The sequence below is a fragment of the Carcharhinus amblyrhynchos genome, chromosome 7, assembly GCF_965287045.1.
Source record: "Carcharhinus amblyrhynchos chromosome 7, sCarAmb.v2.hapA, whole genome shotgun sequence".
Lineage (NCBI taxonomy): Eukaryota > Metazoa > Chordata > Chondrichthyes > Carcharhiniformes > Carcharhinidae > Carcharhinus > Carcharhinus amblyrhynchos.
In genome coordinates, this window is record NC_137330.1 from 115,514,846 (window position 1) to 115,540,915 (window position 26,070).

The 26,070-nt window shown below is 48.9% G+C and overlaps 1 protein-coding gene across 2 annotated transcripts in view; it reads right to left on the reverse strand.

Moving 5' to 3' along the window:
* The window catches only part of daam2 (dishevelled associated activator of morphogenesis 2), a 326,736-nt gene that overhangs the window by 127,621 nt on the left and 173,045 nt on the right, over positions 1–26,070 (reverse strand). For both annotated transcript variants that reach the window (XM_080192986.1, XM_080192987.1), the window contains exons 4-7: positions 19,757–19,831; positions 16,273–16,367; positions 2,243–2,576; positions 1,019–1,129 (exon numbers count right to left, since the gene is read on the reverse strand). In XM_080192986.1, coding sequence (XP_080049112.1) covers positions 1,019–1,129; positions 2,243–2,576; positions 16,273–16,367; positions 19,757–19,831 — 615 coding nt within the window. The remainder of the gene's footprint in view (positions 1–1,018; positions 1,130–2,242; positions 2,577–16,272; positions 16,368–19,756; positions 19,832–26,070) is intronic.

A 26,070-nucleotide genomic window follows, 5' to 3' on the forward strand; every position in this document is an offset into this window, starting at 1 on the left:
GCAAGGACATCTTCCTCAGTTAAGGACACCAAAGCTGCACACAGTACTCCAGGTGTGAGCTTACCAACATCCTATACAATTGCAGCAGAACATCCCAATCCCTATACTCAAATCCTCTCACTATGAAGGCCAACATACCATTTGTCTTCTATCCTGCCTGCTGTACCTGTGCGCTTACTTTCAGCGAATGATGCACGAGGACTCCAAGATCTCGTTGAGTATCCACCTCTCTCAATTTACACCCATTCAAATGATAATCTGTCTTCCTATTATTGCTACCAACGTGGATAACCTCACGTTTATCCACATTATACTGCAGCTGCCATTCAGATACCCACTCACTCAACCTGTCCAAATCACACTGAAGCATCTCTACAGCTCACCTTCACCCCCAACTTTGGATCATCTGCAAATTTGGAGATGAGACATTCCGTTCCCACTTCCAATGTGCACAGTTGGGGCCCTCACACTGATCCCTGTGGAACCCCACTAGTCTCTGCCAATCAGAAAAAGACCCACTTGTGCCAACTCAGATGGGTTACATTATATCGACACGAACATGAACTCTGCTTCTCTGTATTCAGATGCTGCAAAGTATCACCACTGTTTTATGCCAGATATTCATTTTTAAATAGTGACACTTTGCATTTGAAGAAGTGTCCCAAAGGTGAGGTATTGAATCTCGATTCCTTATCAGATGTTCCACCCTGGGTATATGGTGCCATTGTTTCCAACCTCATGAAGCATAAGAACATAAGAAATAGGAGCAGGAGTAGGCCATCTCGAGCCTGCCCCGCCGTTCAATAAGATCTGGCTGATCCGAAGTGGATCAGTCCCGCTTTCCCGCTTTCTCCCCATAACCCTTAATTCCCTTGTCTATCAGAAATCTAAGAGTTTGTTCACCCAGTCCTCTGCTGCATGAGGCCCATCGCACACTCCAGCCTTGAAGCTTAAGCAGCTGGTCAGACGAACTGCAGCAGACGGTGCAGCATTGCCTGCGAGACTGCCTTCAACTTACCTCCCCAGCGCCTGCGTTTAACACGGCGTTGATGAAGGACATGATTGCAGTTTTGAGGTGCACCTCGTCCCTGTACTTGCCAGTACTTCTGTCCAGCTCATTAAGTAATGTCTGAAACACAAAACAAACCAGTGAATTAACACCTTTCGGTGTCAGCCAAAGATTCTTTCAGAACCATATTCCATATCCTCTTCCACCCACTGTGTATTGGAGGGTGCAGTATGTCAATGTCTTATTAATCAGTAGATGTGCAGCTATGGTACAAAATCAATAATCCAGATAGAGTAGCACTGCTGCCTCCCAGCGCCAGGGACCCGGGTTCAATTCCAGCTTCAGGTCACTGTGTGTGTGGGGTCTGTGCGTTGTCTGCGTGGGCTTCCTCTGGTTTCCTCCCGCACTCCAAAGATGTGCTGGTTAGGTGGATCGGCCATGCTAAATTATCCCTTAGTTATAGAATACAACAGTGCAGAAGGAGGCCATTCGGCCCATAGAGTCTGCACCGACCACAATCCCACCCAGGCCCTCTCCCCATAACCCCATGCAGTTACCCTAGCTAGTCCCCCTGACACTAAGGGGCAATTTAGCACGGCCATTCCATCTAACCAACACATCTTTGGACATCTAGTGTCCCAAGATGCATAGGTTAGGGGGATTAGAGAGGTAAATATGTGGGGTTACTTGGATTGGGTCTGGGTGGGCTGCTTTGTCACAGAAATGGTGCAGACTCAATGGGCCGAATGGCCTCTTTCTGCACTGCGGGGTTCTATTATTTCTATTCTATGATTTGTGTGGCTGTTTGTCCTCTGTTTTCACCCAACCTGAGAAACAGGGCCGGCCTCTAAAACGAGACCCTTTCAAACCTGGCTGAGCTGAACTCAAAGTGGTCGTATTGGAGAGACGGTGGCACAGTGGTTAGCACTGCTGCCTCACAGCTCCAGGGTTCCAGGTTCGATCCCCGGCTTGGGCGACTGTCTGTGTGGAGTTTGCACATTCTCCCCGTGTCTGCGTGGATTTCCTCTGGATACTCCGGTTTCCTCTGAAAGACGTGCTGGTTTAGGTGCATTGGCCATGCTAAATTCTCCCTCGGTGTACCCGAACAGGCACCGGAATGTGGCCACTAGGGGATTTTCACACTAACTTCATTGCAGTGTTACCGTAAGCCTTACTTGTGAGATTAATAAATAAACTTAAACTTTATTCCCCCCGAGGAAAGTCCTGTCTTACCTGGAAGCGAGTCCGCTCTGCTGCGTAAATCTGGTAGTGCAACATTGCCTGCAGTACTTTCTTGTGCCCTCCGGGTACCAGGCAAACGGCGCCCAGGATCTCCAGCACGGCGATCTTGGTCTTGATGTTCTCTGTCCTGAGGCTGTGGGAGATGATGTTGATGCTCTCCGGGTGAGCCAGCACGTGGGCACGGCCCTGGGAATTGTTCATCAGAGCCTTGATGCACCCTATAACGGATGTGTGAATGCGGCTCTCTGACGTGTCATAGTCCATGCTTCGGAGAAAGTTCAGCAGGCACGTAAGCCCGTCCAGTTCGATGAATCGCATCACAAACCTGTGGGTCCAAGCGTCGCAACGTTAGCGCTTTCCCTGCCACTCCCCCGCCTGCCCGTTCCCCCACCCCAGACCTTTGCCCCTTCTCTCCCCCCACCCCCCACAACCTTCCTTTGATGCTGGGATATAGACTCGTCAGCCCAAGGGGTTCCTTTTTAGTCACAATCAGCACTGGCTACTGACTGAAACTGGCAAATAATCAAGTACGGTGACACAGCGGTTAGCGCTGCTGCCTCACAGCGCCAGAGACCTGGGTTCGATTCCCGGCTCGGGTCACTGTCTGTGTGGAGTCTGCATGTTCTCCCCGTATCTGCGTGGGTTTCGTCCGGGTGCTCCAGTTTCCTCCCACAGTCCGAAAGACTGGGTTAGATGCATTGGCCTTGCTAAATTCTCCCTCGATGTACCCGAACAGGCGCCGGAGTGTGGCGACCAGGGAATTTTCACAGTAACTTCATTGCAGCGTTAATGTAAGCTCACTTGTGACACTAATAAAAAAAAGCTTAAACTTAAAACAACCTGCATTTATATATCATTTGGTAAGACATGAAACAAGCCAGGAGTGCAACCAGATACTAAAGGACATGAATCCACATGGAGATATTAAAATGGGTAATTAAAAGCTTTGTTAAAGAGTTGGAATTTGAGGAGCATTTTTGAGGATTAAACAGTGGAGAGTGAATTCCAGAGAAACTATCAATGGGGGGCTGAAGGCAGTGAGGGAATACCCAAGATTTGACTTTGATCTGTCCTTAAATCTAACTTAGAGACACCAAGGTGAATGGAAAGGACAACCCCGCAAAGATTTCAAGGTGCTACTTGCAGTGTTAGCAATAATGAGCAGTACACGGGGAAGAGCAGAAGAGGAATCCCACTCCCATTCCCACTGAGGACAATTTAAATCACTGGAAAACTCATTACAAGCCAGCATGGAAGTCCCAAGTGTTTGTGGCAGCTTACCCGCCCCTTCAGAAACTGACCAACTGAAGGGAGGTGAGTACAAAGTAAAGTCACCATAGTCCCAGGTGACCATAGGATGCTTTCCCCTTGGAGGGGGAGGGCTGACTGGTGGTGACTTAACCTGAGGGTCACCACACCTCAGGCGAGGACCAAGGTTGAGAAGGCAGGGTCTTCATAAACAACCTCAGCTGGTACGGGATTTGAACCCACGCTATTTGCGTCGCTCTGCTTCACGAGCCAGCCATCCAGCCACCTGAGCTAACCGGCTCCCCTGTGTAGGCAGGTTCACAGTTCGAAGCCAGACATGATCACTCCAGGACAACAACTCAGCCCCATGTGAGGGTCAGTGTGATAAAGGAGGGTTGGGGGCAGGTGTTGGGGGATGGGGAGGGTGGGAGGATGGGGTGTGGGTGGGGGTGCTGGTTACTTGCTAGGGGGTGCCCTTGGATCAGCTTAGGGGGCAGAGAGAGTGAATTTTGAGTCGTGTGAAGATTTGAGTAGTGTTGGCCCAGCCCCTTCCCCCTCGTCCTGCCCACCCCACCATCGCATGGGCGGAAGGAACCATCTAAAATGTTGCCGGGGGGGACAATTTGGCAGCCAGATGCCCAGAAGGATGATTCCACTTGTAATAGCAGCATGACTGTAAGACCCTGGGCCCCACTGCAAGGAGGGGCAACACGCTCTTCAGGAACATGGGCATTCAAGGGAGCATGAGAGGAAAGAACGGACCGAAGGCAACAGGGACCAAACCTCCAACTCGCTGATCACAGTGCCACCTGGAGGTGAGAGAAAGCTAGTGCCAACAGGGATGAGAGACAGTGACAGGCATCTTGACACTGAGGGCCTCACATCTTGCGGTACCAGTCACTATACCGTGCCAACACCATCAAGGTCACTGAGAACTTGAACCTCTTGATTTCTGGCTCATTCCGAGGATGCACTGTGGACCGGAGTGGCATTTTAGAGGCAGATGCACGCCCCCGGTTCCCTCTTTGATGGAGCTGGGAGGCACATTATTTAATGAAATGCGTGACTCTGCAGGACCCTCGCGTACAACATTCACTCTTAAACACCAACAGGACAGGCAAATGGTGCTGTTGAGTCACACAGCCTCCATGCCAGCAGCTCCCCCAGGGGCTGGTTTACAAAGCACCAGATCTGGAATGGAGAGAGACCCTCGTCAACCTTGTGAGGTTTTGCCCTTTTCAACTGTAATTCCACACTTGCAAATATGGTTTGCTTTGGACATGGTTTAAACAGCCAGAATTCCTCAGGATGTTTGGGAAGAAAGGGAAGTTGGGGCTGGAGGATGTCGGGAAATCAGCACTCATGATGATTGATCTCCACTGCCAACAGAAATTGTTTTGCTCTGGCATTCACTCTCCTTGTGACCCGCAGCGTGATTGATACAAATATGCACTCACTTAAACAGGCAGAATCAGCAACCCAAACATGAAGAATAGAGTGGTAGAGTAATACAGCACAGAAACAGGCCCTTCGGCCCAACCGATCCATACTGACCAAGCTGCCGTCCCAGCCAGTCCCAATTGCCTGGGTTTAGCCCTTTAATCCTTCCCCATCCACATACTTATCCAAATGCTTTTTAAATGTTGATATTGAACCTGCTTCAACCGCTCTCTTTGGCAGCTCGTTCCATATCCGCACCACCCTCCGGGCGGCACAGTGATTAGCACTGCTGCCTCACTACCAGGGACCCAGGTTCAATTCCCGGCTTGGGTCACTTACAGCGTGGAGACTGCACGTTTCCACTGTGTCTGTGGGTTTCCTCTGGGTGAACATAGAACATAGAACACTACAGCACAAACAGGTCCTTCGATCATATCTATACCTATATATATCTACATCTATACTTACCAGGCCATAGAACTACCTGTAACTCCCAATCCCATTAAATCCCATGTACTCATTCAGAAGTCTTTTAAAAGACCCCAGCAAGTTCGCCTCTACCACACCGACGTTGGCTCTATTCTCCCCCCACAGAGGCTGTCAGACCTGCTGAGGTTTTTCCAGCATTTTCTATTTTTGCCTCTGATTCCAGTATCCGCAGTCTTTCACTATTATTTTAGCCTTGAGTGTTATTTCAGTTTAATCTTATCTATTAGTGTCACATGTAGGCTTACATTAACACTGCAATGAAGTTACTGTGAAAATCCCCTAGTCGCCACGCTCCGGCATCTGTTTGGGTACACTGAGGGAGAATTTAGCACGGCCAATGCTTCCTAACCAGCATGTCTTTCGCACTGTGGGAGGAAACTAGAGCACCCTAAGGAAACTCGCACAGAACAGGGGAGAAGGTGCAGACTCCACCCAGTCACCCAGGTACTCATCCAGGTACTTCTTAAAGGATGTGAGGCATCCCGCCTCCACCCCCCTCCCTGGCAGTGCATTCCAGGCCGTCACCACCCTCTGGTAAAAATGTTTTTCCTCACATTCCCCCTGAAGTATTAACCCAGGCCTCTGGATTATTAATTTGATTTACTATTGTCACATGTATTGTTTGTTGCACGCTATACAGACATTTGGATTGTCAGAAGCTTTTTCCCAGGGTGGAAGAGTCAATTATTAGGGGGCACAGGTTTAAGGTGCGAGGGGTAAGGTTTAAAGGAGATGTACGAGGCAGATTTTTTTTACACAGAGGGTGGTGGGTGCCTGGAACGCGTTGCTGGGGAAGGTAGTGGAAGCGGATATGGTAATTACTTTTAAGGGGCGTCTTGACAAATATATGAATCGGATGGGAATAGAGGGATATGGTCCCCGGAAGGGTAGGGGGTTTTGATTCAGTCGGACAGCATGGTGAGTGCAGGTTTGGAGGGCCGAAGGGCCTGTTCCTGTGCTGTAATTTTCTTTGTTCTTTGTTCAAAACATACTGTTCACAGAGCAGGAAACAGGACAGTGAAGAATGTAGTGTTACAGTCATAGCTAGGGTGTAGAGAAAGATCAACTTAATGCAAGATAAGTCCATTCAAAAGTCTGACAGCAGCAGGGAAGAAGCTGTTCTTGAATCGGTTGGTATGTGACCTCAGGCTTTTGTATCTTTTTCCCGATGGAAGAAGGTGGAAGAGAGAATGTCCGGGGCATCCTTAATTATGCTGGCTGCTTTGCCGAGGCAGCGGGAAGTGTAGACAGAGTCAATGGATGGGAGGCTGGTTTGCGTGAAGGATTGGATTATATTCACAATCTTTTGTAATTCCTTGAGGTCTTGGTCTATCCACTCACAAGAGCACATTGCGACCGTTCTCAATAACTTAGGTTGGATCTTTCTGTGCCACTTTCACAGACAGAATAATAACCACTGCACAGGAATGCACGGGGGATTTTGAGAGGGGTTTCTGTCAGGCATTCTAAGTGCAAATCTGCTTCATCGTGCAAATGCGCCTCAGAGAAAAGACTCCTTGCTTTAAACTTGATTTAATGCTTCCTTTTGAAGCATTTATCACAGCGGGAATCTGAGCCACTTACTCTGTGAACTGCCCCGTGTTAGAGAGGCAAGACTTGTAGATTGGAGAAGAGAGAAAGTCTGAAGGGAATACAAACTCAGAAGCAAGAGCAGATTCCTATCTGTGAATTAATGGAGCATTTTGAGGATAAATCTTTCGGAACGGAGCATTTTTTGGACTGAGGGGGCATCTCTCAGGATGGGAGACGGCGGGAGGTGGGAAGGAATAAAAAAAAAGTGTAAAGGTGGGACAAAGTGGAACAGATGTTCTGAGAGGTGGCGATGACTAGTTGGAGGACGAAAAATACAATTTGATGAAATGGCCCAAGAAATAAAAGATCACCGAGTGAATAAAATGGAAATAAAATTGGGAGAGATATCAAAAGGTTTGTTGATTTTTGTTAGTTTACAAATGAGAGTAGAAGTAGGCCATTCAGCCCCTCAAGCCTGTCCCGCCATTTAGTAAGATCCTGGCTGATCTGTTTGTGTTTCACATTCCAATCTACCTCTGATTCCCTTGCCTAACAAGAATCTATCCAGAATTATGGAATAATGCAGAAGGAGGCCATTCAGCCCATCGAGTCTGCACCGATTCTCCAACAGAGCATCTTACCCAGGTCCTATCACCACAACCCCACATGCTTACCTCACTAATCTCCCTCGCCTGCACATCATGGCCAATCTACCTAACCTGCACATCTTTGGGGTGTGGGAAGAAACCAGGGCACCCGGAGGAAACCCACGCAGGCATGGGAAGAACATGCAGACTCTGCACAGACCGTGACCCAAGCTGGGAATCGAACCTGGGTCAACGGGGCTGTGAGGCAGCGGTGCTAACCACTGTGCCATCCACTCCTCTGCCTTAAAAATAGTCAACGATTCAATGACTCTGCCTTCAATTGGAGATGTTATTATTATCCTGATTTTACTATCAGGCATGAGAAGCTACCCCATTGGCTGAAAAGGCTCACTGCTGCCGTTGGTGCTTTTTTACAAACATTGCTACATTTCATAGCTGTGCACAAACACACAGGTCTCAAATTCCACAGCCCCGGGTAGCTGAACTAATTTTATTCCAATTAATGTGCCCAGAACCCCGCATTAATTCCTTTCTTTAGTCGGAAGGTGTGGGGCCATGTCCAGATGCTGAACTTGGCTAAATGACAATAGGGAGCACCGAGGCCTGGGACCTTTGTCAGGGAGAAGCCTGACCCAGCCCAGGCAGAGTGCGGCAACTTGAGAATGGGCTTCCTGATAACTCACATCCGAATGTTCTTTCTTTTCTTGGAAAGTTCCATCTCTTCCTGGGCTGTGAACTCCGACACCAGTCCGTTGGGATTAGTGGCCTGTTCCTGCGTTGCACATTCTGTCTAATTCCCAAGGGAGCATCCAGGCCAGGCTCGGCAGATAGTGAGGCCTGCTCGCTTGGCACGCGAAAGACTTGAACAGTTCCATCTGTGACGCAGCTCTCTGCTCACTACGACCTTCATCTCATTACAGCAACTTTTATTGTCACAATCAATAAATTCCTGCTTCCCACACGAGTGCTAGTTTAGTGAGTTCGCAATGTGAGCAGCACAAGAATCTACAGGAAACTACAAAGGGTTGTGAACGCAAACCAGTCTCCCATCCATTGACTCTGTCAACACTTCCCGCTGCCTCCGCAAGGCAGGCAACACAGTTAAGGACCCCACGCACCCCGGACATTCTCTCTCCCACTTTCTTCCACTGGGGAAAAGATACAAAGTCTGAGATCACGTAGCAAACGATTCAAGAACAGCTTCTTCCCCCTGCTGCCACAGAACTCTTGAATGGATCTTCCTTGCGTTAAGTTGATCTTTCTCTACACCCTAGCTATGACTGTAACACTACACTCTGCACCCTCTCCTTTCCTTCTCCCCCATGTGTACTCTATGAACGGTATGCTTTGTCTCTATAGCAAGCGAGAAACAATACTTTTCACTGTATGGAAATACGTGTGACAATAATAAATCAAATCAAAGAACAGGCCTAATTTAAGATAGCAATCTAAGATTAATTAAGGTTAATCTAAGATTTTCCAGCGTTTTTCCTTTTGGTCTAAGATTACAAACCTTGCTTCTGTTGACGGACTCACTTTTTAAAAATATTGTCCTCAGGATGTGGGCTTTATTATAGAGTCATAGAATCCCTACAGTGCACAAGGAGGCCACTCAGCCCATCGAGTCTGCACCGACCACAATCCCACCCAAGCACTAACCATATACTTATCCTACTAATCCCCCCTGACATGAAGGGCCAATAAACCTAACCTACAGAGTTTTGTGATGGGGATGGGGGAGATGGAGGGAGGGTGAGTGATGGGAGAAGGGTGGGCAATGGGGGGAGGCTGGGAGATGAGGGAGGGTGGATAATGGGGGAGAGTGAGCGGTGGAGGAGGGTGGGCGATGGAGGAGATGGGAGGTGTGGGAGGGTGGGGGAATGGGGGGGTGGGGGGTGGAGGAGGATGGGAGGTGGGGGAGGGTAAGGGATGGGGGATGGGGAAGGGTGGGCGATGGGGGAGGGTGGGAAATGGAGGGAGGGTGACCGATGGAGGAGGGTGGGCAACGGAGGAGGATGGGAGGTGGGGGAGGGCGGGGGATGGGGGAGTGGGGAATGGGGGAGGGAGAGAGATGGAGGGAGGGTGGGTGATGGGAGGAGGGTGGACAATGGGGGGGAGGGTGGGAGATGAAGGAGGGTGGACGATGGATGAGGCTGGGAGATGGGGGAGTGGGAGATGGGGGAGGGTGGGAGATGGGGGAGGGTGGGAGATGGAGGGGAGGTGGGTGATGGGGGAGGGTGGAAGCACATTGGGTTAAGGGGAGCAGGGCGGGTGAGGGAAGGAGACATTATTCCTGGAAATGGAGCCATTCTGGTGTATAGGCTGATCTCATGCACCTCCCAATGTAACACTGAATGAACAGTGTTGCAGCAGCCTGGGAACAGATTACACATTCTTTGCCAGTAATGATGTGTTTCATGGAAAGGCAGCAGAGGGGAAAATGTAGATAAAGTAGATAAAAAAAAGCATTTCAGACTTTTGCCACATTGTAGAAGTCCAATAAGTGAGTTTATTGACCCTGCAAAAAAAAAACATATATAATCTAGCTTGTGGTCCTGTTTCAATTTTCTCTCAAATTGTGACCTGACTTGGAGCAAATGGAAACAGGGCTGCAAGTTGTCGATTGGAAAAGAACAGCTTGAATTTGGAAGGTCTTTTCAAAGGAATGCTCTGCGTTTTTGAATGGAGATTGCCACCTCATTAAAGCACTGTGGCTTTGACAAGATCCATCAGATATACTGGTGGGATGGGGGTCATCAAGTCTCTTCCTCCCTCCAGCCCCTCACATCAGCACTCAATAACACAGCACTGATGGGCTGCACAGAGGGAGTGTAACGCAGCACCAGTTCCTTGCTGGGGGAGGCAGGGGGATTATCATCTGAAATAAACCAACAAGCCTGGCAGGAGGCGGTTGTAAAATGAAAGGTTGCCAAGAAAAGCAACGTGTGCAGTTGGCACATGAACTTGGCAGCTCTGATACAGCATGTTTACAGCAAGCCTCAGCTTACTGCCAGCAGCTAATGATTTATTCGATGCCCGGGAATGAGGGACTTCAGATATGCGGGGAGAGGAGAGAAACTGGGATCGTTCTCCTCGGAAAAGAGGGTAACATAACGCACAGTAAGAAGTCTCGCAACACACCAGGTTAAAGTCCAACAGGTTTATTGGGTATCACGGGCTTTCGGAGCACTGCTCCTTCATCAGGTGAGTGGACTGTACCCACCCCAGTCCAACGCCAGTATCTCCACATCAAGAGAAAACAGGGGTTCAAATTTGCAACAGCTTTTGTTGGGTAAATTAAAGAAATGTTTCCGTGCTGATTCACTTGTAACATTTGAAAGGGAATAGGAAATATACTAGATTTGATTTATTATTGTCACGTCATATATTCCTACAGTGCAGAAGGAGACCATTCAGCCCATCAAGTCTGCACCGATCACAATCCCACCCAGGCCCTATCCCCATAACCCCATGCATTTACCCTAGCTAGTCCCCCTAACACTAAGAGGCAAGTTATATTGGCCAATCCATCTAACCTGCACATCTTTGGATGAAGCAGTAGAGACTCGTTAAATGTGTTTAAGTCACAGATAGATAGGTTTTTAACCAATAAGGGAATTAAGGGTTATGGGGAGCGGGCGGGTAAGTGGAACTGAACCCACTATCAGATCAGCCATGGCGGGGCAGGCTTTAAGGGGCCAGATGGCCTACTCCTGCTCCTATTTCTTATGTTCTTACGACTCTGGGAGGAAACTGGAGCATCCAGAGGAAACCCATGCAGACAAGGGGAGAATGTGCAAACTCCACACAGACAGTGACCTGAACCGGGAATCTAACCCGGGTCTCTGAGGCAGCAGTGCTAAGTACATGTACTTTGCAGACATGTATTGGAAGACAGTGAAAAATATTGTTTCCAGTGCGCTATACTGACAAAATATTATGCACCTAGAGAAGGAAAGGAGAGAGTGCAGAACGTACAGTTACAGTCATAGCTGGAGTGTAGCGAAAGATCAACTTAATGCGAGGGAGGCCCATTCAAAAGTCTGATGGCAGCAGGGAAGAAGCTGTTCTTGAGTTGGCTGATACGTGATCTCAGACTTTTGTATCTTTGATGGTGAAGAAGTTTGATTCAGGCCATGGGGGAAAGTACGGCAGTGCAACGCATTGGAGAGCACATTCCAAGAGCCAGCCTGGTCACAATGGACCAAATATGAGCGATATCAGAAACTGAATTAGCTGATACTCAATGACAACATGTTGATGTCCGTCTATCTCTTCCCTGTTCTCTCACATTCATTGATTCACACTGGAGTGCAGTTTTGTTGGCCCCCATTTTTTGTATCTCGAACTACTTGGTGAGTGTTGGAGTGTTTGAACAGGAGAACCTGGCCTCTTGAGAGGGAAACAAGGTAAGGTCAGCAATGGCTCTTCCCTGGAATTAAAGACCCCACTTCCTCCATTCCTAGAGCTGCCGGCCAATCAGAGGCCAGTAGCTCTTCGTTGCCATTAGTGACATTGGAAGGGGTGACAGCTGCCAGCATTTTGGATCTAGCAGAGGCCCAGGGTCAATGAGAGACCTCAGGTCAAAGGTGAATGAAGACAGGCAGGGATCGCAGGGTGTTGGGGGCATGGTGGCTGTGGGGGTGTTGGGAGTGGAGGTGGTTAGCTAAAAGGGCAGATGGCTCTCAGCAGATCACCCCACCACCCTGCCCCTTCCCAATGCCTGTACCCTGACCAGATATGGAACTCTCACCCTGGAGATCCACCTTCATGGGCACCCTGCATGGCAACTCCCTGTCCGCCATATGTATACCATTCTTACAGTTACAAAGTCAATGTGCAGAGCAGGCTGCCGAACCTATCTTCTTCCTTGCTCCAATAATCAAATTGAATCCAATTCCTGATCTTCACAAGAGAGACATGTAAGATCCAAGCAAAGGCATTGCACCCGATCTTGGGCTTGACTTAGCCAAAAAGCCAAGAAGCGCACCCCTGCCAGATCATCACAGTTGCACCCCTGCCAGCTACAAGGATAAGGTCCTTAAATGGGCATTACTTGCCCGCTTAAGAGCCTCAATTAGCATCTGGGCAGGAAGGACGTCCACATGACTTCTCAGCCCCGAGTTAATCGGGTGGGGGTATGGTAGTAGTGGGGTCTCCAAATTGCATTCCTCACATCCAAACTGATCGCTGGGGCAGGAATAAATTCCACCCACGCTGTGTAAGAGCACCTCTCAACACAAGGGGAAGCAGTGGTGTAGTGATATTGTCACTGGATTAGTAATGCAGAGACCAGGAGAACAAAAACAGAAAATGCTGGAAAATCTCAGCAGATCTGACAACGTCTTGAGGAAAGAATAGAGACAACGTTTCAAGTCTGGATGACTCTTTGTCAGAGCTCACAGTAATGTTCTGGGGACGCAGGTTCAATCCCCATCAGGGCGAAATGTGACTGGTGAAATGGGCAGCACAGTGGCACAGTGGTTTGCACTACTGCTTCACAGCACCAGGGTCCTGGATTCGATTCCCAGCTCGGGTCACTGTCTGTGTAGAGTTTGCACATTCTCCTCGTGTCTGCATGGGTTTCCTCCGGGTGCTCCGGTTTCATCCCACTGTCCAAAGATGTGCGGGTTAGGTTGATTGGCCATGATAAGAAATTGCCCCTTAGTGTCCAGGGATGTGTAGGTTAGAGGGAATTAGAGGGTATAATATGGAGGGATATGGGGGTAGGGCCTGGGTGGGATTGTGTTTGGTGCAGACTCGATGGGCTGAAGGGCCTCTTTCTGCACTGTGGGGTTCTATGAAAAGCTGACCCAGCCAGCAAAACCATGTCCCATGAATGAATAAAAGAAAACAGTTGGAAGCTGGAAATCAACAGAAATTTGCAAAACTGAGCTTAATGCATAATTTTCTTGGATATTAAAAGGACAGTGGGGGCGGGGTGATGGGAATGGAGTTAAGAAACAGATCAGTCATGATGTAACGGTGGCACAGTGGTTAGCACTGCTGCCTCACAGTGCCGGGTACCTGGGTTCGATTCCTGGCGTGGGTCACTGTCTGTGTGGAGTCTGCATGTTCTCCCTGTGTCTGCGTGGATTTCCTTCGGGTGCTCCAGTTTCCTCTGAATGATGAGCTGGTTAGGTGTGTGCATTGGCTGTGTTAAAATCCCCCTCAGTGTACCTGAACAGACACTGGAGTGTGGCGACTAGGGGATTTTCACAGTAGCTTCATTGCAGTGTTAATGCAAGCCTTACGTATGACGCTAATTAGTGAACTTTTTAACCGAGGAGGAGGAACAGGCTTGAGGGGCTGAATGGCATCACTCCTGCTCCTACGTTCGTTCCTCTGTTCTTGTGCCAGTGGCCTTAGCCCCTTTGAAGTGGCTAAAGCAATAAACAAGTTGGATGGCTGCTCTCTCTGCGGCCTGAACAAGTGTTTTGCCTGCGGGACCATGGCTACAGGGATCTTTCAAACGTTAAAAATTAAAAACAACATGGTGTGGAATCAACGTTATCCTGTTACCATGGCCCTCCCGTGTAATTAGCCACAGCAGAGTCTGAGCTTTGCTTCTGTCTGAATTGGCAGGGCCAATGTTTTGTTTGTTCATTTTCAATTAAGTTCAGCGGGGATGCGATGAGTATTAAAAAGTTGTTTCCATTTCTGTGTGAGGTTTTCACTTAAACACGGCAAAGCCCTTTAATGCTGAAAGCTAATCTCCTCGGGCCTTTCGTTCTCACTTAACATCAGGGGGAACATGACACATTCCCCGGTGCTGTGTTCAGGTGCTAGTGGAATCCATCCAAGTTCTCGTATAGCACATCCCACTCAACACAGACGGCTCAGTCCGCCGAGGGGAAGCGCAGCGTGACTGTGTTGGCAAATTTGTCATCTCAGACGGAGCCCGACCTGAGAAGCCTTTCACAGTGTGTTAGAAGCTTGCCCAGTGCTCTGAATCCAGCCCAACCACTGTGGTGCTGTAGACGCCAGAACGTGAGCCGCAGTGCCGAGAGACCCGCGTCAGCACAGGTCAGGCTGGTGTGGAGGAGGTCTGTTTCAACTCCGTCCTGAGCACCGACGTTCCACCCAGCACAGAACTCAAGCCGTTTCTTCAACGGCTGTACAGATAGAAAGATTAACCCAGCTCATTCTCTGCCAGAATGGGGCTCTCATCCAGTTCTGGTGCACCTCAAACCATCAGTAACCTCAAGACGCAACCATTTCCCCCAAAATTCCCTCAGGAACTGGCCACAGCTCCGTCATACAACAGAGAACATTGAACATTACAGCACAGTACAGGCCCTTCGGCCCTCAATATTGTGCCGAGCTATGTCCAAACCCAAGATCAAGCTATCCCGCTCCCTATCATTCTGGTGTGCTCCATGTGCCCATCCAATAACCGCTTGAAAGTTCCTAAAGTGTCCGACTCCACTATCACAGCAGGCAGTCTATTCCACACCCCAACCACTCTCTGTGTGAAGAATCTACCTGGGACATCCCTCCTATATCTCCCACCATGAACCTTATAGTTATGCCCCCTAATAACAGCTACATCCACCCGAGGAAATAGTTTGCATGTCCAGTCTATCAATCCCTCTCATCACCTTGTAAACAAATTGGTGCTGAGTCAACACCAGTGAAATCCCTCCCTATCACAAAATCCTACAGTATGGTGGGGGCCATTCAATCCATCTGCACGGTGGCACAGTGGCTACCACTACTGCTCACAGCGCCAGGGAACCGGGTTCAATTCCGGCCACGGGTCACTGTCTGTACGGAGTTTGCACATTCACTCCGTGTCTGCGTGGGTTTCCTCCCACAGTCCAAAAGGCGTGCTGGTTAGGTGTATTGGCCATGCTAAATTCTCCCTCAGTGTACCCGAACAGGTGCCAGAGTGTGGCGACTGCGGGATTTTCACAGTAACTTCTTTGCAGTGTTAATGTTTAAAGTTTATTTATTAGTGTCACAAGTTGGCTTACGTTAACACTGCAATGAAGTAACTGTGAAATCCCTGGAGTTGCCGCACTCCGGCGCCTGTTCGGGTACACTGAGGGAGAATTTAGCACGACCAATGCACCTAACCAGCATGGCTTTCGGACTGTATGAGGAAACTGGAGCACCCGGAGGAAACTGTGTTCCTGGCTGAGTCACTGCCTGTGTGGAGTTTGCACGTTCTCCCCGTGTCTGCGTGGGTTTCCTCCGGGTGCTCCGGTTTCCTCCCACAGTCTGAAAGACGTGCTGGTCGGGTTAATGGGCCATGGTAAAATTGCCCCTTAGTGTCCCAAGGTGTGAATGTTAGAGGGATTAGCGGGTAAACATGTGGAGTTATGGGGAGAAGGCCGGGTGGGATTGTTGTCGGTGCGGACCTGATGGGTCTCCTTCTGCCCTGTAGGAGCCTATGGTTTCTATGGTAACCCATGCAGACACGTGCAGACTCCGCACAGACGGTGACCCAAGCTGGGAACCGAACCCGAGTCCCTGGCGCGGTGAGGCAGCAGTGATAATCACTTATGCCAACTTGTGGCACTAATAAATAATATTTAAGCTTCAACTCTAAAAACTTTGTTCGCCCTCTCTGGCCAAGTCGGCTCCTCGTGTGGCGAGGGGATGGAGTGAGCCCGAGGGATTGAGGAGCGTGGGGAAAACTGACCAAGCAGGAAAAACTGCACATACAGTTCACAAACGTGTCTCTCAGAGATGCAGTACCTCATTGGTTGTGTCCTTAGAGCTGTTTTGAGGCCTTCGACAATCGTGTTTCTCATCTCCATTTCGTCCTCGTCAAAGGCAAAAACCGTCTGCATCTGTAAACGAGAAAAAGACATTGAACCGTCCGGCATCCATCTTGTATAGAACGTGAGTGCCTCCCTCTGACAGCACCGCACCCCCCCCCCACCAAACAAGGAATTCAGCAAAATGATGGCCAACTTTGTATTACTAGATTCCCGCCGGCACCAATCCAACAGTAGCAGCAGCATTCTGTGGCACCAATTCCTCGGACAGAGGATTAGCACTGCTGCCTCATAACACCAGGGACCCCGGTTCATAGAATCCTGCAATGCAGAAGGAGGCCATTCAGCCCATTGAGTCTGTACTGACCACAATCCCACCCAGGCCCTATCCCCATAACCGCATGCATTTACCCTAGTTAGTCTCCATGACACGAAGGGGCAACTTAGCATGGCCAATCCACCTAACCTGCACATCTTTCGGACTGTGGGAGGAAACCACAGCACCCGGAGAAAACCCTACGCAGACATGGGGAGAATGGGCAAACTCCGCACAGGCAGTCACCCAAGCCAGGGATCGAACCCGGGTCCCTGGTGCTGTGAGGCAGCAATGCTAACCACTGTGCCGCCTCAATAAATCTTCATACAATTCCAGTCTCAGGTGACTATGGCCATTTCCAATTTCGCAATCACGCTTGACGTGCTGAGAGGGCACTTCCATCTTACTGCAGTGGCAGGCTTCGGCCCTCTGGCACGGGGATCCGTGCACCATGCACCGTTCATTACCGAGCATGCCCCTCGCCACTAATCGACTATTCCTTGGAAAATCACGTCATGTGATCAATCCCAACACATTGTGGGATCAGGATCCCAATTTGCTCCCAATGCCGGTGGCCCAAACCTCAAAGGAAAGATCCTGCTCCCTCACTCTCTATTACCTCATCCAGCCCCATATCCTTTGAGAGCTCTGTGCTTCTCCAATCACGCACTCCCAATTTTAATCATTTCACCATTGTCGGCCGAGGCCCCAATCTCCGGAATTCATTCCCTAAATCTCTTGGCCCCTCTCCTTCTTTAAGGCGCTCCTTAAAACCCTCTTCCTCGACCAAGTTTTTGGTCTCCAGTCCCCCATGTGGCTCTGCGTCAAATGTTGTTTGGTAATCGTGTGGGTGAAGCATGTTGGGAAGTTTTACCACACAAAACATACCATAAAAACCTGGAAACTAGAAACAGGAGGAGGCCACTCGGCCCTTCGAGCCTGCCCCACCATTCATTATGATCACGGCTGATCATCAAATTCAATATCCTGATCCCCCCCCATGTCCCTTGATCTTTTGAGCCCCAAGAACTATATCTAATTTCTTCTTGGGGTGGCACAGTGGTTAGCACTGCTACCTCACAGTGCCAGGGACCCGGGTTCAATTCTGGTCTCAGGTCTGTGTGGAGTTTGCACATTCTCCCTGTGTCTGCGTGGGTTTCCTTCGGGTGCTCCGGTTTCCTCCCACACTCCAAAAGATGTGCGGGTTAGGTGGATTGGTCATACTAAATTGACCCAGCGTCAGGGGGATTAGCAGGGTAAATATGTGGGGTTATGGGGATAGGGCCTGGGTGGGATTGTGGTCGGTGCAGGCTCAATGGGCCGAATGACCTTCTTCTGCATCATAGGGTTTCTACGAAATCACACATTTGGCCTCAACTACTTTCTGTGGTAGTGAATTCCACACATTCATCACCTTCTGGGTGAAGAAATTTCTCCTCACTTCAGTTCTAAAAGGCTCACCCCTTATTCTTAAACTATCGTTCTGGACTCCCCCACATTTGGGGATCCAACGTTGTCCCTGGGACTGGTGTCCAGATTGCTCCACATGTTGTGGGCTGCAACTTCTCGAAACACAGGATTTGTAGAGGGTTAAAATAGATGCGAGATGGCTAACAGGAATAAACAAAGGGACATACATCGCCTTCCCACGCACTGTGCCTTCACTGAACTCTCCGTGTGTGTTCAGGGCAGTTTGTGGTCAGAAGATGGCCGCCAGCTTTCCATAACTTTGCGGAAGAGAGCAGTTAGTCACATATACGGACGGGTGTTCTGCAGAACTGATGTGCAGAGATGTTTCCAGGCAGGGGATTAACAACAGCAACACACGGTCTCTTTCATAGAATCCATACCGTGCAGACGGAGGCCATTCAGCCCATGGACAACAATCTCACCCGGGCCCTATCCCCATAATCCCACAGAGTTACCCTGCTAATCCCCCTGACACCAGGGTCAATTTAGGTCAACCTAACCCGGACATCTTTGGAATATGGGAGGAAACCGGAGTAGCCAGAGGGAAACCCAAGCAGAGAACATGCAAACTCCACACGGACAGTCACCCGAGGTGGGAATCGAACCCAGGTCCCTGGCACTGTGAGGCAGCAGTGCTAACCACTGTGCTACCGTGCCACCCCCTTCGTTGAAACGATTTAGATGAAGAAACCTCACACAAAGCTTAGCAGGCCTTTTCACAACTGCTGCTACATTTTTTGCTCTTGTACGACATTTGCAGGTTGTTATTTAATTTTTTTATTCATTCGTGGGATGGGGGCATCGCTGGCTGGCCAGCATTTTTTACCCATCCCTCGTCACCCTTGTTCAGAGGGCAGTTGAGAGTCAACCACATTGCTGTGGCTCTGGAGACACATGGAGGCCAGACCAGGAAAGGACAGGGTGGAGGGAGAGAAATGCTATTGATGTTTCTCCTGGTGCATTCATAGGGTCATAGAACCCTCACAGTGCTGAAGGAGACCTGGGTTTGAATCCCACCATTGCAGATGGTGGAACTGAAGTAGATAAATTGCCCCCTTAGTGTCCCAGGATGTGTAGGTTAGAGGGGTTAGTGGATGCGTAGGTTAGAAGGATTAGTGGATGCATAGGTTAGAAGGATTAGTGGGTTAAATATGTGGGATTACGGGGTAGAGCCAGAGTGGGATTGCTGTTGGTGCAGGCTCGATGGGCCGAATGGCCCACTGCTGCACTAAAGGAATTCTATGATTTTAAGCTGGGAGTCTAAAATAGAGATAGGTACAAGTGGGGTAGATTTTGACTTGTGCAACAATGTAACACGGGCAGCAGTGAAGCAACAATCTGTCTTGTTTTCACCTGGACAGAAATAGAATTCAGGAGAGACCCAGAAAAGTCACTATGACCTATTTTGCATCTTCGTTCAGACCCATCGAGAGGTCAGCAACATTGAGTCCAACATTGCCAGCAGGTTTGAAGGGCAGCTGAAGGGGATGGGAGGGATTAAAGAGCCTGGAGGAAGCGGGCTGAGGCTCCGTCCCACAGCACTGTCTGATCTCTCATTACAGCAAAGGGGATCGTACGGCCAGATAGACGGTACATCCTCCAGCAACTCTGCAGGTACATCCACAGATTGACAGAGCAATAACGGTCGAGTTTGCGTAGAAAGCATTTCACTTACTGCAGCCATGGAGTTGATGCGGTCAATGTAGTAATCAGGCCAACTGGTGGCCTGCTTGTTGGGGTCATCTTGTTCCTGGAAAGAAAGGGCCGATATTTAGTTCAAATTAAGATTGGAACATGGTTCCACCCTCCAGCACATGCCTGTCAAGTTAAGGTATTGCATAATGCGGCACTCTACAAAGTGGTATCATATAGTACACGGCAGCAAAATATTCCCCTACAGCATGGTAAAGAAGGTTAGAATGGCTGCAACCCAGCAAGAGGCCATTCAGCCTATTGTGCCCCTGCTGGCTCCCTGCAGAAGCAATTCGCCCAGTGCCGCACTCCACTTTTCCCCCCTATCTATTTTTCACTTCAGATAATGATCTAATTCCATGTTCCATGATAGAAACATTGGAGCAGGAATAGGCCATTCAGGCCATCCAGCCTGTGCCACCATTCAGTGCATGATGTGGTGATGCCAGCCTTGGACTGGGCTGGGCACAGTAAGAAGTCTCACAACACCAGATTAAAGTCCAACAGGTTTATTTGGAATCACCAGCTTTCGGAGCGCTGCTCCTTCATCAAGTGAGTTATCTTCACTCACCTGATGAAGGAGCAGTGCTTCGAAAGCCCGTGATTCCAAATAAACCTGTTGGACTTTAACCTGGCGTTGTGAGACTTCTTACTGCACCATTCAATACAATCATGGATGATTGGACACTTCAATGCCTTTTACACCCAATATCCCCATAACCCATTACACTATTGTTAATCAAACATCCATATACAGTCTACCCAAGCTTCTATACAACTGAAACATGACCTGGCGCTGTGAGGCAGCAGTGCTAACCACTGTGCCACACTGCCGCCCTGGTAGTTTGATGGCAGCAGGGAAAAATTCGTCTTTGAGTCAGTTGGCACATGCTTTCAGACTTCTGTATCTTTTTCCCAATGAAAAAGTGTGAAAGAGAGTATGTCCGCGGTGCGTGGGGTCCTTGATTATACCGGCTGCTTTTTCAAGGCAGCGGGGAGTGTGGACAGAGTCAATGGGTGGGAGGCTGGTTTGTGTGATGGAGTGGGCCACATTCACTATCCTAAAATATCTGGAATTAAGAATCTACCGATGACCATGAAACCATTGTTGATGGAAAAACCCATCCTAATGTCCTTTAGGGAAGGAAATCTGCCACTCTTACCTGGTTTGGCCTACATGTGACTCCAGAGCCACAGCAATGTGGTTGACTCTCAACTGCCCTCTGAAATTTTTTGAGAAGGTGACCAAAGAGGTGGATGGGGGCATGGCTGTTGACGTGGTATACATGGATTTTAGTAAGGCGTTCGATAAGGTTCACCATGGTAGGCTTCTGCAGAAAATGCAGATGTATGGGATTGTGGGTAATCTAGGAAGTTGGATCAGGAATTGGCTATCAGATAGGAGACAGAGGGTGGTGGTGGATGGTAAATATTCATCATGGAGTACAGTTACGAGTGGTGTGCCTCAGGGATCTGTTTTGGGGCCACTGTTGTTTGTAATTTTTATTAATGATCTGGATGAGGGTATAGTTGGGTGGATTAGTAAATTTGCTGATGACACCAAAATTGGAGGTGTGGTAGATTGTGAGGAAGGGTGTCATAGTCTGCAGGGAGACTTAGATAGGTTGCAGAGCTGGGCCGAGAGGTGGCGGATGGAATTTAATGCGGAGAAGTGTGAGGTAATTCACTTTGGTAGGAGCAACAGATGTGTTGAGTATAGGGCTAACGGGAGGACTTTGAATAGTGTGGATGAACAGAGGGATCTAGGTGTGTGTGTACATAGATCCCTGAAAGTTGGGAATCAAGTAGATAAGGTTGTTAAGAAGGCGTACGGTGTCTTGGCGTTTATTGGTAGGGGGATTGAATTTAGGAGTCGCAGTGTAATGTTGCAACTGTACACTACTCTAGTGCGGCCGCACTTGGAGTACTGTGTGCAGTTCTGGTCCCCGCATTACAAGAAGGATGTGGAGGCGTTGGAGAGGGTGCAGAGGAGGTTTACTAGGATGTTGCCTGGTATGGTGGGGAGGTCCTATGAGGAGAGACTGAGGGATTTAGGGTTGTTTTCGTTGGAAAGAAGGCGGCTAAGAGGGGATCTTATTGAAACATATAAGATGATTAGAGGTTTAGATAGGGTGGATAGTGATAGCCTTTTTCCTCGGATGGAGAAAGCTAGCACGAGGGGGCATGGCTTTAAATTAAGGGGGGGTAGCTACAGGACGGATGTCAGGGGTAGGTTCTTTACCCAGCGGGTGGTGAGGGATTGGAATGCCCTGCCTGCTGCAGTTGTAAATGCGTCTAGTTTGGGGGCGTTTAAGAGATCTCTGGATAGGTTTATGGACGAAAAGGGATTGGTATAGGCTAGTGGGTCATTGTTTTTGTAACTGGTCGGCGCAACATCGTGGGCCGAAGGGCCTGTTCTGTGCTGTAATGTTCTATGTTCTATGTTCTATGTTCTATGAAATGGCTGAATAAGCCACTCAGTTCAAGGACAATGAGGGATGGACAATAACTGTTGGCCCAGTCAGCGATGCCCATGTCCCACCAATGGATTAAAAAATACTTGGAGGGGGAAGTCAAGCTGATCTTTTGCCTACACTGACTGAGCAACGAGGAGTCATCCAGACTCGAAACATTGGCTCTATTCTCTGTCCACAGATGCTGGGAATCATAGTAGTCCTACAGTGCAGAAGGAGGCCATTTGGCCCATCGAGTCTGCACCAACCACGATTCCACCCAGGCCCTATCCCCATAAACCCACGCATTTACTCTAGCTAATCCCCCTGACACTAAGTGGCAATTTAGCATGGCCAATCAACCTTTTTTCTTTTGAACTGTTGGAAGAAACAGAAGCACTCGGAGGAAACCCCCGCAGACACAGCGAGAATGTGCAGACTCCACACAGATAGTACAGGAACTTCTAGCATTTTCTGTTTTTGTTTCAATTAACTCGACACAGTCTCGGTTCAGGGACCTTACTAGCCCTGTCTGCTTCTCTAACACAGAGCACGGGGCATTTCCACACGGGGCTTTTCATCAGGCCAAGATGAAGAAAAACTGAATTGTGCCATTGGTCACAGGGGAGCTCCTCATTCATCTCCCTGCTGCTGTATTCAAAATAGCTTCACGTGTTGTATTTCCAATGGATTCACAATCTGTGAGAAGCCTCTGAGAGGTGTGATACAGATGCTACATAAAGACAAGCTCTCTGGGAAGGGATTGTCAAAGATATGCAATTGATGTGTTGTGATGTAGACAGTGGCAGCCCCAGGAAGTCCAGGGGGAGCGGGAGATCTTTCACTTCAGTCTCCAATCTCCGTCTGCAAACACGTTATGAATTAAGAATGTTTCCCTACGTAACAAGAGTGACTACGGCTCATAAGTAATTCATTGACTGTGAAACGCCATGGGATGTTCTCTGGTCATGAAAAATGCAATATAAATTCCTGTTATTTAAACCACTGAATCCCAACGGTGCAGAAGGAGGCCTTTCGGCCCATTGAGTCTGTGCCGACTCTCTGAAAGAGCGTCTTGCCCACCCCATTGCATGAGGAGACATTGAGTCAGTTAGGATTGTATTCGCTGGAGTTCAGAAGAATGAAGGGGGGGGGAAATCTCAAAGAAACCTATAAAATTTGAACAGGAATATTCAGGGTAGATGCAGGAAGGATGTTCCCGATGGTGGGGGTGTCCAGAACCAGGATCACAGTCTGAGGATACAAGATATAGGATAGAGATGAGGAGAAATGCCTTCACCCAGGGAGTGGTCAACCTATGGAATTCGTTCCCACAAAAAGTAGTTAAGTCCTAAACATTTAATGCTTTCAAGAAGCAGTTAGATATCGCACTCGGGGTGAATGGGGATCAAAGGATATGGGAGGAAGGTGGGATTAGGCTGTTGCATTGCATGATCAGCCATGATCATGAGTGGCAGAGCAGGCTCAAAAGGGCCGAATGGCCTTTTCCTCTTCCTATTTTCTATTTTTTATGTTTCTCTTCCTGTAACTCTACATATTTACCATGGCTAATCCTTCCTAACCTACACATCTTTGGGATACTAAGGGGCAATTTAGCATGACCAACCTACCTAATGTACACATCTTTGGATGCGAAGGGGCAATTTAGCATGACCAACCTATCTAACCTACACATCTTTGGACACTGAGCAGCAATTTAGCACGGCCAACCTATCTAACCTACACATCTTTGGATACTAAGGGGCAATTTAGCACAGCCAACCTATCTAACTTACACGTCTTTGGATACAAAGGGGTAATTTAGCATGGCCAACCTACCTAACCTACACATCTTTGGACACTATGGGGCAATTTTGCATGGCTAATCTACCTAACCTACATATCTTTGGAGACGAAGGGGCAGTTTAGCATGGCCAACCTACCTAATCTACACATCTTTGGATATTAAGGGACAATTTGGCATGGCCAATGTACCTAACCTACACATCTTTGGACATTAAGGGACAATTTAGCATGGCCAATGCTCCTAACCAGCACGTCTTTCAGACTGTGAGAGGAAACCGGAGCACCCGGAGAAAACCCTTGCAGACACGAGCAGAACGTGCAGACTACGCACAGACAGTGATCCAAGACAGGAAGCGAACCCGGGTCCCTGGCGCTGTGAGGCAGCAGTGCGCCACAGTGCCACCACAGAAGATGAAATGGGTTTGGTGTTAAGTTGTACTGCTGCGCTCACAGAAGAGTAGATCGGCAATGGAACAGGCTATGGACTGATATGTCGTGTTTCGTCAGCAGACTGCTGGCCTGATCCCCGACAGGGAAGGAAATTGCATCATGCAATACAAGTACAATTAATATAAGTTGTGGTCAGTGTGGTCGAGTCTCAGTTGCCCAGGGGGAAGAGAGGGGAACTTGCCAGAGTTATTTATCTCCTATAATTGGAAGTCCTGCCAATGAAAATACGAGCAGGTTTATCTCAGCATTCAGCACTAACGTCAGACATCCAGTGCCACTTTGAGAGGGTATTCGCAGTGCACACTGCTGAGGCACACAGATCAAGTGGATTGCTGCCCCCAGTCTGTGCTGGAATGGGTTGGCATGAGGTAAGTAGGGGTGCCGCTAGGTTAAACAGTCAGGGCTCCCACTCCTATTCATCGTTCAGTGAGAACCACCGCAAAAATGATGCTTCCCATAGCTGAATAGCCAGCTCACTATACAGGTATGAAGAATGGTTTAGATGCACCATGTCTCATTTCCCTGCAGTAACAGATTGCACTTGGACAGGTTCCCTGGGAAATACTGCGTAACTTTATTACATGGAGCAAGTAAAAGGAAGGCCCTTTAGAGCCAGAGATGAGGGGGAGTTTTTTCTAACAGAGAGGGGTAGAATCTGTGGGACTATTTGCCGCAGAAGGCTGTGGAGGCCAGGTCATTGAGTGTCTCTAAGACAGAGATAGATAGGTTCTCGATTTGAAATCAAAGGTTACAGGGAAAAGGCGAGAGAATGGCGATGAGAACCATATCAGCCATAATTGAATGGTGGAATAGACCTGATGGGCTGAATGGCCTAATTTTGCTCCCATATCGGATGGTTATCCCATAGATGAATTTTTTAAAAAAATGAAATAATGAAGGGGCTGGATTTTCTGAACACTGATAAATGATTCCAATCAAGATAGGTCGGGCAGAACCAGGGGTTGAGCATGTGAAGAGTTAGGGTTAGGGTTGACCCATCGTGGCACAGTGGTTGGCATTGCTGCCTCCCAGCATCACTGACCCAGACTCGATTCCGGTCTTGGGTGACTGTGTGGAGTCTTCTCGCCGTGTCTGCGTGAGTTTCCTGCGGGTGCTCCGGTTCCCTCCCACAGTCCGAAGGTGTGGGTGGTTGGGCGGATTGGCCGTGCTGAGTTGCTCCATCAGGGGGCAGTGCAGGGCCAGGATGTTCCGGCTGTCCCTTCCACCGTGATGATCATCTGACTCAGATAAAACCTCGGCTGTTAAGCTGTTAGTCAGGGGCACAGTGTTCTCCATTAAACTCATTTGCTGGACTGTGCGCTAGCCCGCAACACTTCCCCATTGTCTGAAAGTAAAGGCCCTGGCCAGCACAGTGAATGATCCGTGTTATAAACCGCGGCGTAATCGATATCACGCGCGCTGGCAACGCGGCTCACCAACACAGCACTGCGGCAGCAAAGGTCAGCAAGGGACAGTGAAGGAAGCCACAAGTTAAGGCCCTGAAACTATGCCGTTTGGAAACATCGTGCACTATGAGCTCCCCTTGCTCTGACTCAGAGAGTTGTGGGTTCAATTCTCACGCCAGAGA